We start from the raw sequence: 19,416 nt of genomic DNA on the forward strand, positions 1-19,416 counted from the left end.
GTGTATATTGTTTGGGCATGGCCAGTGTGGGAATGTGACTAGGCCTATGTGTTAAAAGAGTTTTGTTTTTTCTTTTTTTCCCCAATGAAGGAAGAGAGAATATAGATTTTTTCTTTTTTGTTGTTGTTGAGAATATAGATTTTTTAAATTAAAAAATATTAAGTTTAAGACCCTCTTTTGCAAGGTAAAAATAATTTCATTCACTTAAAGACCAACCAAAATCTATATGACAAGTCTAATCTGGCATTATACTGTATTTTTAGCATAGGGTATTAAGTTAATAAATATATGTTTGAATGACCATATATTCAATTTAATGTGACAATGTACCAATTAAGTTAAAAGACAAAGATACTATAATTCTCTGGTTCCAATTGCTTTTAAAAAAAAATGTCAGGAAGTAAGCGGAATAGCAAATTGTTTGGCTCAGTGTTGAAAGAGACTCCCAGATTTTTACTCCATTTAGTGTATTTTGTGGTAGCAGCAGCAATAGCAGAAGGGTTTGAGCTCCAGAAAGCAGCTGTTTCTTCCGGACAGTTCAGCTGCCAGTCATGTAAGCACAGTCATTTAAACATGTGTGAACCTGTAAGGTAGCTTTTTATAAGTTCTGGACTCTTTATCTTCTCATCACTTCCTCTCTATCAAGAGATCATAATTTCTACAGAAGTCCCCTCCATCCTGCATCTGGAGTGCTTTGTGGGTGAAGACTCCACCTCACAGCCCAATTAACTCTTGCCAACATAGGATGATTGCCAAAGGGAAAGCTTGTCTGTGAAACCAGTACTAAGATATATTTGGAAACCTGACCGAGTAGTATCGTGGGGCTGTGATAGGCATCTCCACGAAAGAATTTAGCAGAGAACTAGCAAAACCCTGTATCCTCCTGGAAGGCCCTGCTGTCTGTCCTTAAAATGGCCAACACCTACTAACTAGTTCACTAATGTGACTTTTCCCTATGTCTCCACGATCCCTGTATTGCACAATCTTGGATCTGGTCCACAGGGTTACATAGGATGATGCCATTACATTAATGTCTTAGATTTTAGAGATGGGGGAAAAAAACCTATTGGGTCATCCAGACTTCCTGAGCTGGGAAGGTAAGAGGAATGCAGAATGACATGAAGGAGAATGAAGTAACATAGCAGTCTTGCTTTACACTCAGAAGTGAGCACCATGACTGAAAAATCATGGGGAACAAGGCAGAGTAATATAATATGATAGAATTAGTATTGCTATATGAAAGTAATGAACTTTTGGGAGATGACATCCTAGATTTTGGAGCAGAAAGAAGTTATTGAGGAAGCTTTCTTTTCAACCCAGAAGTACATTTAATTTCCTGACATCTGATCTTATTGATTCAGTTCAGTGACTAAAAAAATACATTAAAATGCCTGGTAACACATAGCCAGTTATGATGCTTATTGCAACCACTACGTGATCTCTAAGGTTTGTTTCAACTTTGAGATTCTTTGATTTTACCCATTTGATAAATCCTTGTTGTATGAATGAACTTAGTACTTTATATTAAAGATGAACAAAAACAATAAGCATATAAAGAACTCTTGAGGATCTTTCCAGGTTTGAAATCTTATTCTAAAAGAGATTTTCTGATGTATTTGGCTTGCAATTCACCATCTCGTACAGTATTTTAACTAGTTCTCCATCATTGTTTTGTTTTGTTGGGTTTTTGGGGGTTTTTTTTGTTTGTTTTATTGCAGGGCAATGAGGGTTAAGTGACTTGCCTAGGGTCACACAGCTTGTAAGTGTCAAGTGTCTGAGGCCAGATTTGAACTCAGGTACTCCTGAATCCAGGGCCAGTGCTCTATCCACTGCGCCACCTAGCTGCCCCCTAGTTCTCCATCATTGGAGGTATCTTTGTAGAAGCTGGGCTATTACTTGTGAAAGGATACTCTAGAAAGATTTCCTGCTTAAGCAGTGGTCTGGATGATGACCTCTGAAATTTGATACAAACTCTGAGTTCTATGACTTTAATCATAATAGGTGCAAAGTAAATGTCTTAAATAAGTGAGTATAGTTATTTCCGTTTAACATGAGCAAGAAGCAAAGTTACAAGCTGAAATTCATTTAAAGGAATTAGATATGAACACTCATGGGCAAAATATGTTGTATTTGTAGGTGTTTTTTTTGGTTCATGTTTAGCTGTTCTTCAGTTGTGTCCAACTCTTCATGACTGCATTTGGGGTTTTCTTGGCAAAGATGTGGTTTGCTATGTCCTTCTCCAGCCCATTTCACAGATGAGAAAACTGAGGCAACCTGAGTTAAGTGACTTGCCCAGGGTCACAGAGGTAGTAAGTGACTACAGTCAGATTTGAACTCAGAAAGATAAGTCTTCTTGACTCCAGGCCCTGCACTCTATCCACTGAGCCACTTAGCAATCTGTATTTGTATTTCCTTGTTTCAGTTGTATCTCCAGCACTTAACACAATGACTGGCACATGGTCAGAACATAATAAATGCTTTTTTCATTCATTCTATGATTGTGTATAAAGGCATTAAAAGCAATTCAATATTTGTAGTAGGCTACAAGTTAGCATGGGAAGCTAAGTGCCACTGATTCTAACACAACCAAGGACAAAAGAAAAAAAATTACTTTCATTAACTTTTATCTCCTGAGGGCCAACAACATAGTGGTGGGCCGTGGTCAGATGAGGATCAAATAGGGGCAGCTAGGGGGCGCTGCAGTGGATAAAGCACTGGCCCTGAATTCTGGAAGACCTGAGTTTAAATCTGGCCTCAGACACTTGACAATTATTAGCTGTGGGCAAGTCACTTAACTCTCATTGCCCTGGGGGGGGGGGGGACCTAGCATTATGGGAACCAAAGCTGACATCATGGAACAGTTGTATGATTTTCTATAACTTGGAAGAAAAGGATCCATAGTCACTTAGCAGTAAAGAAAGCTCCTACTACCAAACATCACCATGAACAAAACTGGACAGTGATCAGTTTGCACATGTATTTATTGGTATGTGCAACCACACTTGGAAATGGTATCTGGCCCAAGTAAGTGAAAAGCTTACTCAACTCAACTTTTACCAAACTTTTCAAGCTGCTGATTACATTTTAAACCTAAAGCAGGAAGCTTTTCTTTTAAAAAGGCAGGTAAAATTAAATTTATTCATTATTTGGTGAGTTTTTAAGATCATTCTTGGCTATAAAATCGCAATGAAAAGTTCAGAAACAAACTCATTTATATCTATCTTTAGGAGCTCTTTAAATATAAAAAAAAAATCCAAATGCTTTTTTTTAAAAACAAAAGGATTTGCACGTGTCAGCAGGTGTAAGTGAAACCATGTGTCTGTGAAGTCCAGCTACTCTGTAGAGCCTAAGAATTTGTAAATTATATTTAAAGTGAAATAAGGACTCCAGGCAGCTAGAACTATGACAGCTCTGATCTGTAGGTCGAATTCTAATTAGAAGATAAAGGTAAAACATTTTATATAGCCTGGCTCTCTGGGTCTCTTGTAAGGGGGGAAAAATGAACAAAGGCTTAAATTTATATTCTGCAAGCCTCAGTATTTTCAAATTATGCAATGCTTCATATTTTAGCAGATATATTGGTTTTGAGTGAATACAACCAAATTTTTCCTTTCTGGCTTTCCAATACTGTTCCAATAAATGTCATTCCCCACCCCACCCCTTAAAAAGTATTTATCTTCTTTCTGTATTTTCCCTCCATATCTCTACTTTCTGACTTCCCTGACCTTCAAGATTCAGCTAGTCCACCCCCCCTTTTTTTTTTAATTTTCATATAAGGTATTTTATTTTTTCCATTACATGTAAAGATAGTTCTCAACTTTTGTTTATACAAGCTTTACAATTTCAGATTTTTCTCCCTCCCTCCCCTCCCTCCCCCCTTCCCTAGACAGCAGGTAATCTGATATAGGTTATATCTATATATCTATATATCCATATCCATATCCATATAGATATATAGATACACACATATATATACACATAATAACATTAATCCTATTTCTGCATTAATCCTGTTACAAGAGAAAAAATCAGAGCAGTGATGCAAAACCTCAAAATAGAAAAAAAAAACAGCACCCAAAACAAAAGAAATAGTATGGTTCAATCAGCATCTATACTCCACAGTTCTTTTTTTTTTTTCTTGGATTTGGAGATCCTCTTCTATCATGAGTTCCCTGGAACTCTTCTGTACCATTGCATTGGTGAGAAGAATATAGTCCATCACAGTAGGTCAACACTCAATGTTGATGATACTGTGTACAATGTTCTTCTGGTTCTGCTCATCTCACTCATCATCAGCTCACGTAAGACCCTCCAGGTTTCTCTGAACTCCTCCTGCTCATCATTTCTTACAGCACAATAGTATTCCATTGTATTCATATACCACAACTTGTCCAGCCAGTCCACCCCTTTTTTTTTTTTTTTTAGTGAGGCAATTGGGGTTAAGTGACTTGCCCAGGGTCACACAGCTAGTAAGTGTTAAGTGTCTGAAGCCGGATTTGAACTCAGGTACTCCTGACTCCAGGGCCGGTGCTCTATCCACTGCGCCACCTAGCTGCCCCAGTCCACCCCTTTTGACAAGATTTTTACCATTCTCTTTACTACCTTAGTGGCTTTCCCCTGACATCTCCAGTTTATCCCATATATTTCTTGTTTGCACTCAATTATTTGCATGTCATCTCCCCCATTAGACTATAAGCTCCTTGAGGGCAGGGACTGTGGGGGTTTTTTTCTTTCTATCCTTAGCACAGAGCCTGGCATATAGTAGGTGCTTAATAAATGCATGTTGACTTGACTTGAAGATACTGTTGTTGTATGTATAAAACAGACAGAAAGGAAGATCAAGACAAGAAAAATGAGATCAAATCTCAGAGAGAAAGTTCATTATTTTATCCATTATGCCTTCTGGTCTTTTAAACTCTGAAAGATGTTAGTGTTGTATTTAAACCAAATCAGCATCTGATATTATCCTGTTTGACAGCAGTTCATGTGTATAATTTTCCCCCTAATGTTTTCTGCAAATGGCAAAGTAGAAATATCAAATAAAAGACATTATCCACATTAGGCTCCTTTTCTGTTTCATGTCATTTTAGTGCTGTTATTTTAAAGAAAGGAGACTATTACAGTGTCAGCATCTGGAATCGAGCATAGCAGGGAGCCCGAGATGCTATCCATCAGTTCCTGACAAGGCGGCATCAGGAAAGTAAATGGATGGTGTTTTAGCTCTGGGGCTTTTACTGAGAAACCTGCTCTTGTTCGGAGGAGAAATTACTGCTGCCTGATGCACATTGTTGTCTTTGGGTGAAGTGCACCCAGCGCTGACACCCTCTGACAGGACTGCTGATTACAGCTCCTGCATACATTACTGACAGACAACCTGTGGTCTTTGTCATTGAGTTCCCTAGTAAAGCTACAATAACAAGCCATTCATTTCAGTGGTTAAGTAAAACAAAGGGTCCTTTTTTCCCCCTTCTCTTTACCCTTGTCCATTTGCAAATCCCTCAACTACCTTCAGGGCTTAACTTAGGTGCCACCTCCTATGGGGAGCCTTTTCCTTATCTTCCTAGTTGTGAGTTAGATCTCTCTCTCCCCCCCCCCTCTTCTCCTCTCCCCTCTCCTCTCTTTCCTTCCCTTTCACTCTCTTTCTCTCTCTTTCTCCTTCTCTTTCCTTTCCCTTCTTCCTTCCCTCTCTCCCTAATTATATTACCTGTTTTGTGTTTTATTCCCCTTTCCGCTCTGCCCCATCCCGCCCCCCCCCCCAACCAAGGTAAACTCCACTAGGACAGGAAATGTTTTTCTTTGTATAGACAGTGACTGCTACATTTTCTCCCCCGACCCAAATTGGTGTTGAAAACTCCCACTGTGGAAACTCCTTCCATTAGTACAGATTGGCAACTCCTCTGTAATTTGTTGTCTTTGCCCATAGTAACCACTTAATAAATTATCTTTCAAGTGTTTCATTCATTCATTGGAGAATTGTCTGGGATCCTTGCCCAGGGTCATAGCCAGTATCTGTCAGAGAGGCAAGACTCAAACCTAGTTCTTTCAGTCTGTAAGACCTTCCCTCTCCACTATTCCATACTGCCTCTTTTATCACACAATATAAGCACTGGATAAATGCTTACTGAATTGAATGTAGGTCAAGAGGATGTCAGTTTTTAAACCCTCTCAGTAACCGTCAGAAGGTGACCCTATAACTGAAGGGTTAAAAAAAATTCTCTTACAATTTAAGGGGAAAAACCCGAACTTTTGGAGATCTTAATCTAAGTTTTAAGCTCCAGATGTGAATCACCCTTCTTGGGGGTGGGGGGGGGGCGGTGTGAGGATAAGGATGCTGGTTTCCTGTATTGTGTAACTAGAGGATACACTTACTATAAGGAGGACGAGATGAAAACCTGGCCCAGGGTGCACACTCTCTAATCCACAGAGAAGGCTGTGCTTTAACAGTGAAGTGTCTGTCTGCATGAGCTTTTTCCTACTCTAGTGGAATTTTGGAAGACCTCTCTGATGTGATTGTGGTTGGCACCAGGCCTCAGGACCTCAGGTAGCTGTTGTACTTTGACTCTTGTCATTTTCCTTCAAAGATAGAAAGGGTTCCGAGGGAGGTGAGATCAAAAGGACCAGAGTTGTAAGAATGAAGTTTGTTCCTTTTCCTATTGATGCTATTGACTCCCTGATAAGCAGGATGCTTAAAGCTGTGTGTTGGGTGAGAGGGGGCCACCATCCAGTTTAGAGACTACAAAAGGCTTATCCTGAAATTATTACAGGACTTCATCTTTAGTGATTGTAAGTCTCTATGTGTATGTATTGTATAGATGAATGCTCTTGAGGATATGGAAAAGCAGGACAGTTTGTGAACTTGATAAATCTGGGACACAAGTAATTTAGTTTTATTATTATTTTAAAATGAATTGTATTGATGACTTGTTTAAAAATCTGTCATTTATGGAAATATACTCTCTTCCCCCTCCATTTTGAACAAAGAGAAAAAAATTAAGCAAACACTTTATACAGTAACTAAGTCTGACAATGATTGAATTAATCACCAATATTTCTTTTTTTAAAAATCACCAATATTTCTAATCAATCAACAAGCACCTATTATATTCCAAGAAATGGAAATAGAAGTACAAAGAAGGAAACAGTGTGTAAAACGTTCTGCCCCCGTAGTTACCTGCCTCTTTGGTGAGTATAGGGACATGTTTCATTATCCATCATCTGACCCATTCCTGTTTTCTCAATTGGCTAAATCTTAGGACCATAACTTTAGGTCTGGGGATACCCCAAAAGCCATTTAGATGAATTCCCTACTTTTATAGAGAAGGAAAACTAAAGTCCAGTCACGTTAAGTAATTTGCCCAAAGTCACACAGGAAGAAGGTAGAAGAGACAAGATTTAAATTCCAGGCCCTCTAATTCCAACCCAAGAACACTTTCCATGAGAACTGGTCCAAAGATCAGTGGTCCTTGCTTTATCATCTGTTAGGAAATGAAAGCAGTTGGGAGAAGGAATGTGAATGGAAGCTGTAGAATTTGACTTCCTTTTAATGATAATTGTCATTCACATCATTAAAGTCATGTACTAGGGTTCTTTGGATTTCCCATATTTGACCTTGTATCAGTTCATGCATATTTTCCTATGTTTCTCTGAAGTCTTTCTATTTGTCATTTCTCATTGCAACATAATTTTCCCTAAAACTAATACATTATTTTGAGCCATCTCCCTGTTTTCAATGAACACCCACTCTCTAGTTTTTGCTAACATCTCCTTCAGGTGTAAGAATCATTTCAAATACAGTGATCTCACTACATTGCTTTTTGCTAACCCAAGAGTCAATTGTGTTCCAGATAGGAAGAAGGGAGAAAGATAAAAGGATAGTGTACAATAATTATCTTCAGGGAAGATTTTGTGCATTTTGGGGCTTTCTGTAGTCCAGTAAGGAAAGCATGTTTTAGAAGTGCTGGAAAACCTACTTCTGGGGACCCCCTTGCTTTATTTCATTTTTTGGCACTCTACTAACTGATGCTTCCAGGCCCAACTTTTGGTTTTCAAATAGATAAGCAAATGGTGGCCGTAACACAAATGCAATTTTTCTCGTTTCAGGTTATCATTGCAGATGATTACTCAGATCCTTTTGATGCCAAGAGTGAGCTGAAGAATAAAGCAGGAAAGGGGGAAAGCACTGGCTACATGGAGCCCTATGAAGCTCAGAGGATCATGACAGGTAAGATCATCCAGCAACCAACCAATAAAGAAATCAGACACCAAACTTCGAGGAGAAGAAGTAGATAGGTTGGTAAGTGCATACGTGTGCACATGCAATATTTGGAGCAGGTCGTCACTTTTCAAACAAGATTTTTAAATTTGGTATCTCCTAAGGAAAGGCAGTGAAGGCCCATCTTAAATTGTGAATGTGTTCTGGACAAAAAAAAAAAAGAACAAAACCAAAGAGTTTCAGGGGCAGCTAGGTGGCACTGTGGATAAAATACCAGCCCTGGATTCAGGAGGACCTGAGCTCAAATTTGGTCTCACACACTTGACACTTACTAGCTGTGTGACCCTGGGCAAGTCACTTAACCCTCTTTGCCCCACCAAAAAAACCCAAAAAAAACCCCAACAACAGACAAACAAAAAAGCCAAACGTTTCCAGAGAAAGACTTGGGTCAGAGAAAAGGGAAAGGGAAGGAAAGGCTTTAGAAAGCAACTTAGAAGGTTTTCCCAGTAATATGGGGAAGAATATTTTAAATGTTGGCAGAACACATTGAGGTAATATGGGAGAGAGATTTAGGAAGCTACAACATGTTTCCAGGGCATCAAAAATTTTTTTATTCCTTTATTTCTCTTGCTATTTTTGGTGTATACACGTGCTTCTCTGTGTATCTTTAAAATTTTTTTTTTTCCTGCAACTTTGAAGGCTACTTCTGGAAACTCATTTCTTAGAATACTATTCTGGAATGTTTCTTGAATTTTTTTTTTAACTTGTCATGTTGTTTTATCCAAAGTATTGATGACGCAATAAAGTTTATTTTTATAGAAGCTTAATTTATTGTGACTTTTACAGTGACCAGTTGTGATGTCAAATAACAAACAGTTTAACTCTTTTTGTGAAGTACTGTGGAAGGGAGAGATCGATTCACAAAAATCAGATTTTTATTCACACATCCTTTGAAAATACTGATCTCCATTCTCCTGATTTTAAGTTCACCCTTTGAAAAAAAGGAGTAATTGGGCAAAGGTGAATATGTATTGAGAAGCTTGGGTTTAGAACTAATAGCTAGGAACACCCCTACCCCAATACATACATACATACACACACACACACACACACACACACACACACACACAGTCTTTTAATATTTAAGGAAAGTTTGCTTTTGTTTTTCATTAGATAATCGAAAGCTAATAATACTCTTTAGATGATTGTCAAATTTTTGTTTTAGATACTTTTTTTTTGTTATTGGTGTGGGGAACTCCTGATCTAAATCTTTGCAGATATAAATTAGAAATTTATCTATTAACTTAGAGCCATAAAGAGTTGCTTTGGTCACTGGGAGTATAAGTGACTTGCCCAGGGTCACATGTATCAGAAGCAGGATTTGAACCCGGATCTTGATTTGATCTGGGAGTATGGTATTGTGGATTAACTGCTAAACCAGGAAGATTCAGATTCAAATTCTAACCTTTATATACTTAACCACAGTGTTTTACCCTGAGGAGATCTGTCCAAGCCTCAGTTTTCTCATCTGTAAAATCGGGGGGTTGGACTTGATCTCTACGGTCCTTTCCTTCCAGCTATAAATTTAAGTTCCTATGACTTTCCTAATGCTAGTGCTGACTGTCTATACATGACACCACCACCACTTCCTCTCCATAATTTTAGATACCTTTAGTTTATGCTGGATAGAGACTCTCAAGCTGAAGGCTTATCCTAGTCAGGAGGCAGATCCTAAGCTCTCCCAGGCCCTGCCAGTGGGACGCAAGCTCTGACAAGTCCTCCCAGACTGAAAAGACTTTGAATATGTGCCCGGTGATGAATTGTACGTCTGAGAACCAGCCTGGCTGGCTAAGTTCAAGGAAGCTCCATCACCAGAGGGTTGGCCAATAGGTGAGGAGTTGTTTTTGGCCACAGCAGCAACTCCTGAAACTATCAACTGCATCACTGAAGGTTTGTAGTTTGTGTCCATGGAGAGTATCCCAACCAAATCCTGGAAGTTGAGTTAAATACAGGAGCTTAAAAAATTATATGACACTTGTTCATCATCTCAGTATCCATCCTTCCATTTGTAAAATAGAGAATCCCTGCTTCACTGGTCCTTTCTTTTGGAGAGTGGACTTTAAGGAGCCACATTAGGGCAGCTAGGTGGTAGAGTGGATAGAGTAACAGGCCTGGAATCAGGAAGACTCATCACCCTGAATTCGAATCTGACCTCAGACATTTACTTAGCTGTATGACCTTGGGCAAGTCACTTGATCCTGTTTGCCTCTGTTTCCTCCTCTGTAAAATGAACTGGAGAAGGAAATGGCAAACCACTCTAGTATCTCTGCCAATAAAACCCCAGAGCAGGTCACAGAGTCAGACACGATTGAAATGATCAAACAACAATTGAGCCTTAGCTTCAGGGTCTCAGTAGCTGTGGCAGCTGTTATTTCCTGAGATGATTAGGATTAAGATTCTCTGGACTGGGGCAGCTAGGTGGCGCAGTGGATAGAGCACCGGCCCTGGAGTCAGGAGGACCTAAGTTCAAATCTGGCCTCAGACACTTGACACTTACTAGCTGTGTGACCCTGGGCAAGTCACTTAACCCCCATTGCCTCACCCCCCCCCCCCAAAAAAAGATTCTCTGGACTTGTAGGACCAGCCCCCATTGTAGCTCCAATTACTTGGCACAGTTTGTCATATGAAATTGGTTAAAAACCTGTGGTTTTCAAAGTGAGTGCTAGCTGGGAATTTGAAAGGAGGATTGGGAAACTTGGGTTTTGTGGTCTAGGAAGCTGGCCATGCTGAAATGCCTAAATCTGTCCTTTCCTATACCTTGGTTTCCTCCATTAGGAGGACATTTGTGATGTCTATAGGTACAGGAATAAAGATGACAAGACGGACAGTGCCTGGGGGCCCCCGTTCCTGGGACTGGGAATGACAGGCAGGGAGAAGGTTATGTAAAGATGTGCGGAACAAGGCATAGCCTGATATTCTGCATCTCCTTTCTTGACCTCTCTGAAGTATCTGGATCCTGTGGATCATCTCAAGATTTTTAACATTGCTCTCTCTTGGTTCTATTCCTACCTGTCTCACCACTCCTCCATCTCCTTTGATGATTCCTCTTCCATGGCTTTTCCCCAAGGCTCTATTCCAGGGCTTCTTTTCTTCCCCCACTATATAATCTCAGTGGGTGATCTCATTAGCTCCCATGGGTATCATCTTTATGCCTGTGAATCCCAGATCCCTCTCCTCTTTATCTCGTCTTCTCTTGTCTTCTCTCATCTTCTCTCTCTCTCTCTCTCTCTCCCCCCCCTCACACATACACACACATTTTCTTTTGCACACACTTAAACTTTTAACTCTCCTATCCTGCATCTGCAACTGAGAGAAGCTGTGATTTCTGTTCCAGCTGCAACCCAGTGGCTATTTTTAGCTTGTCCCTGCCTGTTTGCATCAGATCTATTTGGCAGAAGAGCCCAAATGGAACCAGGGTATAAGAGGGAGAGTTATTAGTAATGAAACTTGTGGCAAAGTAAATTCAGTTGGTTGTTCTGCTTTCTAAATTACGTCAGCTGGGTTTAGCTCATTGAGTTTTCTTTTGAAAATATTGCATGTATTCCTGTACCTGATTCATGAAGGACAATAGCTTCTGCTCCCTGGACAACCCTGAAATTATCTTTGGAACATACCCTTTTTTTATAGAGTAAATGAATTGAAAGCTATATTTAAAGTAGGCTGATGGTGGTTGCCATCATTGTATTATTTGTCATTGACCCGTGGGCAGGTGCAGGATTTATCTTGTCCTTCCTGCCTGGAGATCTATTTAGAACAGTGCTCTTAAAAATAAACCAGAGAAAACATAAGGAGAACCATGACTTTTCTCATTCAGAACCACCTTTTATTGTTTCTGTTTTGCTTATGTACAATTGAAGTTAATGCAATTTTTAAAAATAATGCTTAATTCAGAGATATGATGGTAACCATCAGAGCAGAGTAAAACAATTTTGCTGCTTCTTTATCTTCCCCTCAGTCACTTATAGTTCAGATCCTGGATTAATAAGCAAGGACAGCAATAGCAGCCGCTACAAGAAATTCTGTCCTCTGTCATTTATTTAAATAGGCCTCTCTCTGAATTACATAAAGACTTTCTTCTTTTTACTGTTTTCATTTTTATTCAGAGGGTCTTTGTTAAAGGTTTTCATTTTTGATGAATAACACTATGGCAAGGAAGGAAAAAAAAGCTCCTAGCCTTTATTATAAGACTTAGGGACAAAACCCCAACACATTTACTCTCAGGCTTCCTTCCAAAAGTAAGGCCCCCCAAAAACAAACAAAAAAAGTGGATTGAGATATGAACTTTCATGTGTACAGCACCCTGTTGAACAAAGGTTCCAGCATGTGATGCTTTTGTGCTGGCCAAGCAAGCCTGGATGTTACACTTTTCTCATATACTTAAAAGTCCAGAATCAAATATTTATCAATTAAGCATTCATTGGACACCTTGTATTATGCTGAGTATCAGTGCCACAGGATAATTAGGTGTAGCAGTCACTGGAGAAACTTAATGAACTAGCAAGGGAGATAAAGATAGGAACACTGATGCCTGCAAAACCAAACCTAATTGTTGTGGGAATTCAGAGAAGGGAAAGATATCAGGGTAGCCTTCATGGAGGAAACATTTCAAAAATGTATATGTACCGCAAAAAAAAAGGAAATGTATATGTAGTATTGGAATTGGTGGATAGGAATGGGAATTCCATTCCAAGCTGAAGATTAGCAAAATCAAAGGGGGCAGAAAGGATTGCTGTACATATGGACAATACTGCAAGGGCAATCACAGAATTTCAGAGTTGAGAGGCCATATCTGAATATCTAATATCTAATCCATATCTGAAAAGGAATCCTTTTGGTAAGCATATACTGTACAACAGTAAGTTCTCAAAGTGTGCTCCATGGAAACTTGGAGGTCCCCAAAACCATTTCAGGGGTTCGCAAAGTCAAATCTTTTTAAGGATTAGGGTTAGAGATACTCCCTTTTCCAACAACATGTCTGTGTGAGGCTGGATTTTCTTATCATGCTTCAAAACAACATATCCCTACAGATTGACTTCAAAAGTAGATGTGAGAATCCTGCTGTTTTCTATTGAGTCAGACATTAAGGAAATTTTCAGAGAATGTCACTCTTCTCACTGGTTTTTTTGTTTGTTTGTTTTGGAAAATAGTTATTTTTCATTAAAATGTTATTTATACTAACAAACTTTTATTGTTATTTTATTTTTTACCGCATTATTTGGGCATGAATGGACAGGTTTATCTGGAGCTTGTGGGAGTCACAGCCTCTCCTCTGCCATCTTGGCTCTGCTTCTCCCCCCGCCCCATTATTGTTATTTTAAAGTAAATTAATTATTATAATAGCAGTTTTCATTTCTAACATGATAAATATGAATAATACAATCCACATAAACCAAAGCTCTTTATGGGGGCCTCAATTTTTAAGAGTGTGAAGGGGGTCCCAAAACCAAAATGTCTGATAACCACCAATCTACAACATACTAGCCAAATGGTCCTCCAATCTTTGCTTGAATACCTTGAGTGAGGAACAACCTGCCATCTGATGAGGCATTCCATTAAATCAGGGGTTCTTCTTGTGGGATCTACAGAAGGGCTCCTTGAGTAGATTCGAGGAAGTCTGTAAACTTGAATGGGGGGTGGGGGGGATATCTTGGTTTTCACTATTCTTTAACTGAAATCTTAGCATTTCCTTCAAGTGATTGAATGAGATAGTAGTTGCAAAAAGCACTGCCACTGACCATTGTCCTTCCTAAGATGTGTCTCTGAGGCATTATTAATGTCAGGTGAAAATGATTGAAAGCAAGTTATCTCACAGCATGTTTGACACACTTGTGATGCATAGTCTTGATGTCAGTAGCACTCTACACTGGCTTGAAACCACCTTCCCCGGAAGAGCTTTTGTTTATGGGTTACATCTACCAATATTTGCTATTGTTGTTCTGTCACTTTTCATTCACGTCCTAGTCTTTGTGACCCCATTTGGGTTTTCTTGGCAGAGATACTGGAGTGGTTTGCCATTTCCTTCTCCAGCTCATTTTACAGATGAGGAAACTGAGGCAAACAGAGTTAAGTGACTTGCCCAGGGTCACAAAGCTAGTAAGTGTCTGTGGCCAGATTTAAACTCAGGAAGATGAGCCTTTCTGATTCCAGGCCTTGCTCTCTATCCATTATGCCACCTAGCTGCCCCACTAATATGTACTGTATTAGAAATTAATAGCTAGGTGGCACAGTGGATAGCTATAGCCCTGGATTCAGGAGGACCTGAGTTCAAATTTGGCCTCAGACACTTGACACTAGCTGTGTGACCCTGGGCAAGTCACTTAACCCTCCTTGCCCTCCCTTCTCCCCAAATTAAAAGTCAATAATATTAGAAAAAAAGTTTTGACCACGTCAACCCCCTGAAAGAATCTTGGGACCTCTCTGACCATGGGACCATAATTTAAGAACTGGTCTGTAGAAAACCTTTAGAAAAACTAGAATGTCCAGGGTTCACACAAACATCTTTTAAGTTGTCTTGGATATAATTTATCACTCTTTTTTTTGGCTACAATCAATAAAAAAGCACATTGCTGAGGGATGATCTTGCGAAGAAGAAAACAGAAGAATAAAATGGTGATCAACACAGAGACTTGAATGAGCACAGGTTTTCATTCCTCCTGAACTCACTTTTCCTATGAAATTTTAGTTCATGGGTCTGGTCTTTCTGGTCATCCTATTTACCTTTTCTCTAACTCCTTTGAAATCTGTTCTACAATCTCTTGTATGTCAGATTAAGACTTGTCTTGCCTCTCCCAATCACTTAATTCCAGGATGAAATGATCTAATTTCTTCTAAAAGTCACACTATTTCTGCCCCCAAAACAAGTCCCTACTCATTGTTGAGAATCAAGACCAGAATCACAGTTGTTTTTTTTCACTGTTTGAATGATGGAGTTATCATTAAAGAATGCCAGAAATCCAAATCTTATTCTGATGCTATCTTGTTAACCAGCTCTTTACTTCCCTTATCATTTTTATATACATTTTTAACAAAGTCCCAACTTCTGTATTACCCAGAGCTGATTTTAGGATATACCTTGAATATTTCTTAGTATTACTCAGACCACGTAACTGGAGCAAAGGTCAAGGGCTTCCAGTATCCCACTGGCAGTGTCTTATAATCTATGCCATAACTATAATACCTACAGGAGAATCTGAAGACTAGGTTTAACAACCGTGAGGGATAAACTAACATTGGAAAGCTTGAGGGGGGTCTCCCAAAGGCCAGCACCCCCTTTTGTGTGGCCCTAGAGCAAAGAATGTTTTTTACATTTTGGGGGTGGGGTGGGGCAATGAGGGTTAAGTGACTTGCCCAGGGTCACACAGCTATTAAGTGTCAAGTGCCTGAGGCCGGATTTGAACTCGGGTCCTCCTGAATCCAGAGCTGGTTTTTACATTTCTAAATAGTTTTTGCTGTATTTTAAAATGTAGTTTTCTGACCCTCGGACTAGAGGAATAACTTAGAGACTTAATATTTTGTGGTAGACTTGCCATTGTCGATGATGATTTTAGAGATATCAGTGTTTGTCTTATCACATCTCTTACTGTATTCTTTGGATTTAAGCAGATAATTGATCTCAAAGTGACCTATGCAGAACTTCTATCCTCTCCATACACACACACACACACACACACACACACACACACACACACACACATATTTAGACCATTGATTAAATTCTTCTCACTCCTTTTTCCAAATTCCTTTTTTAAGTCAGTGACTGTGTCATTCCTAGGACAAAGGAGGTTTACCCAAATGGTGATTAGTAATAGTGGAACCAAAATCAGATTCTTTTGCTTAGATTTTTCTTGTTATAAGTTTCTTTTCAAAGTCAGAATTCTTTGTGTTTAATATGATAAGTGGTTGTAGAAATAGAGGTACTTGATGTTAATAGACCCTGCGATTGTGTTTGAAAAATCAGAATGAATATACAAGAATCAACATCTGACCTGAAATAAGTATCTGTAAGTAATGAGGAGAAATGTAGAGCAAGGAGTGGTGATTAAAGAAAATGACTGACAATGAGGGCTGCATGCAGGGTGAAGGGAGAGAAACACTGATGACCTACACATTTGGGTTTCTTTCTGAAGTTTCCATGAGACAGCAGCATGTGTTTGATCAGAAGTAACAATGGCATGCCTTTGATATTTGAGTTTGTACTAAAATATAGATGGCTTTACACTGTAAACTCAGTGAACAATCCTTCCTTTTTTGCCTTTGGATTTGCCAAACATAACAAAAAGTTGTCTACCTCCAGTTAGAACCTAGGAGATGGCCAAAATCCAACTGGGTAATCAAAAGCAAACTTCACCTGAAATCAACCAACGATATATTGACAAAGGAGTGTCTAACAAATGTGGATTTGCTTATAGAAACAGGAGGGCTTATGGTGGCAACTCAAGACCAGATTATTGCTACTAGAGATTATAAATAGATGAGTTGTCCTTAAGGAGCCTAGTTTTATTGTGTAACGATTGGAATGACGCCACCTGCTGGAGACTTACTGTAGAAGAGTTCCGCCCATGAAGGGAAGGTCTTTGAGGGCAAGACCAGGAGTCTTTTCTTTGGCATGAGGAAGTGACGCGGGCTAGTGGGAGGAGGAAGGAAGAGACTGGCGCTCAGTCTCGCTCTCTTTCCTTGGGACTCTGGTGGAGAGCGGAGCTAGAAATGTGCTCTCCCTTTAATAGATAGAGGAATCTAGGCCTTTCTCTCTCTCTTTACCAAATTCTTATTCTCCTTAATAGATGCTTAAAAGTCTAACTCTTGCTAAAGTTTATAATTTATTGGTGACCACTCATTAGATATTTTAGACAGACTAGCTAGAATTTTAACCCTTAACAATTGATCAGTACAGATTATTAAGGTAGATACTGTGTAACACATCTCTGCAGGGTCCAAAAATTTACCTCCTACTTAAAATATGGGCAGCTAGGTGCCAGGCCTAGAGTCAAAATGACTTATCTTTCCTGAGTTCAAATCTGGCCTCAGACTTACTAGCTGTGTGACTCTGGGCAAGTCACCTAATCCTGTGTGTCTCCGTTTCCTCATCTGTAAAATGAGCTGGAAAAGAAATGGCAAACTATTCCAATATCTTTTTTTTTGGGGGGGTGAGGCAATTGGGGTTAAGTGACTTGCCCAGGGTCACACAGCTAGTAAGTGTCAAGTGTCTGAGGCCGGATCTGAACTCAGGTCCTCCTGAATCCAGGGCCGGTGCTCTATCCACTGTGCCACCTAGCTGCCCCTACTCCAATATCTTTGCCAAGAAAACCCCAAATAGGATCATGAAGAGTCAGACACAACTGAAATGACTAAACAACAAAACTGAATACATAGCAAGGCATGACCTTGTGGCTAGAAATATGAATCAGAAAACAGTTATCTAAAATAGAAGGCAATATGCCAGAAATATAGGCTACAGTATATCCTGGAGAATTCAAGAAATAAAAATGTACCAGCACTGGTCCAACATCCCAAATTAAACTACTGCCAAAATTTCCTGAAAACAATACTAATCCATAAATATTTAAGACAATGTTTTTAATAGATTCTCATAATCTCCAAGCTACATTGAAGGAAAAAGTTTCAAAGTATAGACATGTTGGCAAAGAAATCCAAATGTTGTAACAACATGATGAAATATGTCATCCCTGTTTTCCTTAAAATGCTTTCAGTGGGTCTACAGAAAATGAGTTCACATTCTCAACACTTCTATTCGTTTACAAAAAAGAAGTTATTTTATCCATTTATCCTATAGTTTGTAGAATATGACAACTTGTCCCAGGATAGTTTCTCTCTGAACTGCATCAGAAAAAGTGAGAAGAGATAATATAATAATGATAATGATAAATAATATAAATGCCAATATGTCAGCAGCACAGTGGATATAGAGTGTCAGGCCTAGAGTTCAGGAAGATTCATCTTCTTGGGTTCAAATCCCACCTCAGATACTTACCAGCTGTGTGACCCTGGGCAAGTCACTTAACTCTGTTTGCCTCCATTTCCTCATCTGTAAATTGAGCTGGAGAAGGAAATGGCAAACCTCTCTACTATCTTTGCAAAGAAAACCCCCCAAAGGGTCATAAAGTGTCATAAATAGCTACAAAAACCCACTAAGCCACATGTGCTGGGTCTTATGCTAGGTCCTGGGGATAAAGAGACAATGAAACCATCCTGCTTTTAAGAAACTTAGATTCTATCGAGGCTGCCAACACACAGGCATAGAAATATTTGCCAAATAGACATCATTAGCACAAGGTAATTTGGTGATGGGAGGCACTGTTCGCTAGGGGGATCAGGAAAGGCTTCATGTATTAAATGCTTTTGGAGCTGAGCTTCAGAGGTAATTAGGGGGTCTTAGAGCTAGAACCGAAGAGAGAGTCCATTGTAGGCATGGTATGATGAATGGTACCAAAGGACAAAGATGTACTGTCCCATCTAAAGAACCGCAAGAGATCCAGAGCCCTGTACTGCCAGAGTGCATGATAGGGAGGCCTTGAAATGCCAAACAGGTGTGTGTATTTGATCTTGGATGTATCCAGTAGCTGGTAGAGTTTACCGAGCAATCAATAAATATACTAGATGCTCAGTATATACAATGATCCTTTATTGTGTATGGAGCACTTTATATGTTTTGCAAAGCACCTTGTAAGATAGTAGGTCAAGGGGCAGCTAGGTGGCGCAGTGGATAGAGCACCGGCCCTGGAGTCAGGAGTACCTGAGTTCAAATCCGGCCTCAGATACTTAACACACACTAGCTGTGTGACCCTGGGCAAGTCACTTAACCCCAATTGCCTCACTAAAAAAAAAAAAGAGAGAGATAGTAGGTCAAGTGTTGTTAACCCCATTTTACAGATTAAGAAACTGTGAAAGGGGAGGCTAGGTGGTGCAGTGGATAAAGCACTGGCCCTGGATTCAGGAGGACCTGAGTTCAAATTTGGCCTCAGACATTTGGCACTTATTAGCTGTGTGACCCTGGGCAAATCACTTAACCCTCATTGGCCCTCAAAAACAAAATAAAACTGAAGTCCAGAGGGGTTGTGGTTTCACCAAGGTCACACTACTGTAGGTCATGGATAGAGGTGAAACCAGAACTCAGGTCTCCTAGCTCC

At 39.6% G+C, this 19,416-nt stretch overlaps 1 protein-coding gene across 1 annotated transcript in view; it reads left to right on the plus strand.

The window, feature by feature from the left end:
• Window positions 1–19,416, plus strand: part of SHB (SH2 domain containing adaptor protein B) — a 383,908-nt gene that overhangs the window by 106,435 nt on the left and 258,057 nt on the right. The window contains exon 2 of the mRNA XM_044005533.1: window positions 8,101–8,221. Within this exon, the coding sequence (XP_043861468.1) occupies window positions 8,101–8,221 (121 nt within the window). The remainder of the gene's footprint in view (window positions 1–8,100; window positions 8,222–19,416) is intronic.

Source organism: Dromiciops gliroides, chromosome 1 (genome assembly GCF_019393635.1).
Source record: "Dromiciops gliroides isolate mDroGli1 chromosome 1, mDroGli1.pri, whole genome shotgun sequence".
NCBI lineage: Eukaryota > Metazoa > Chordata > Mammalia > Microbiotheria > Microbiotheriidae > Dromiciops > Dromiciops gliroides.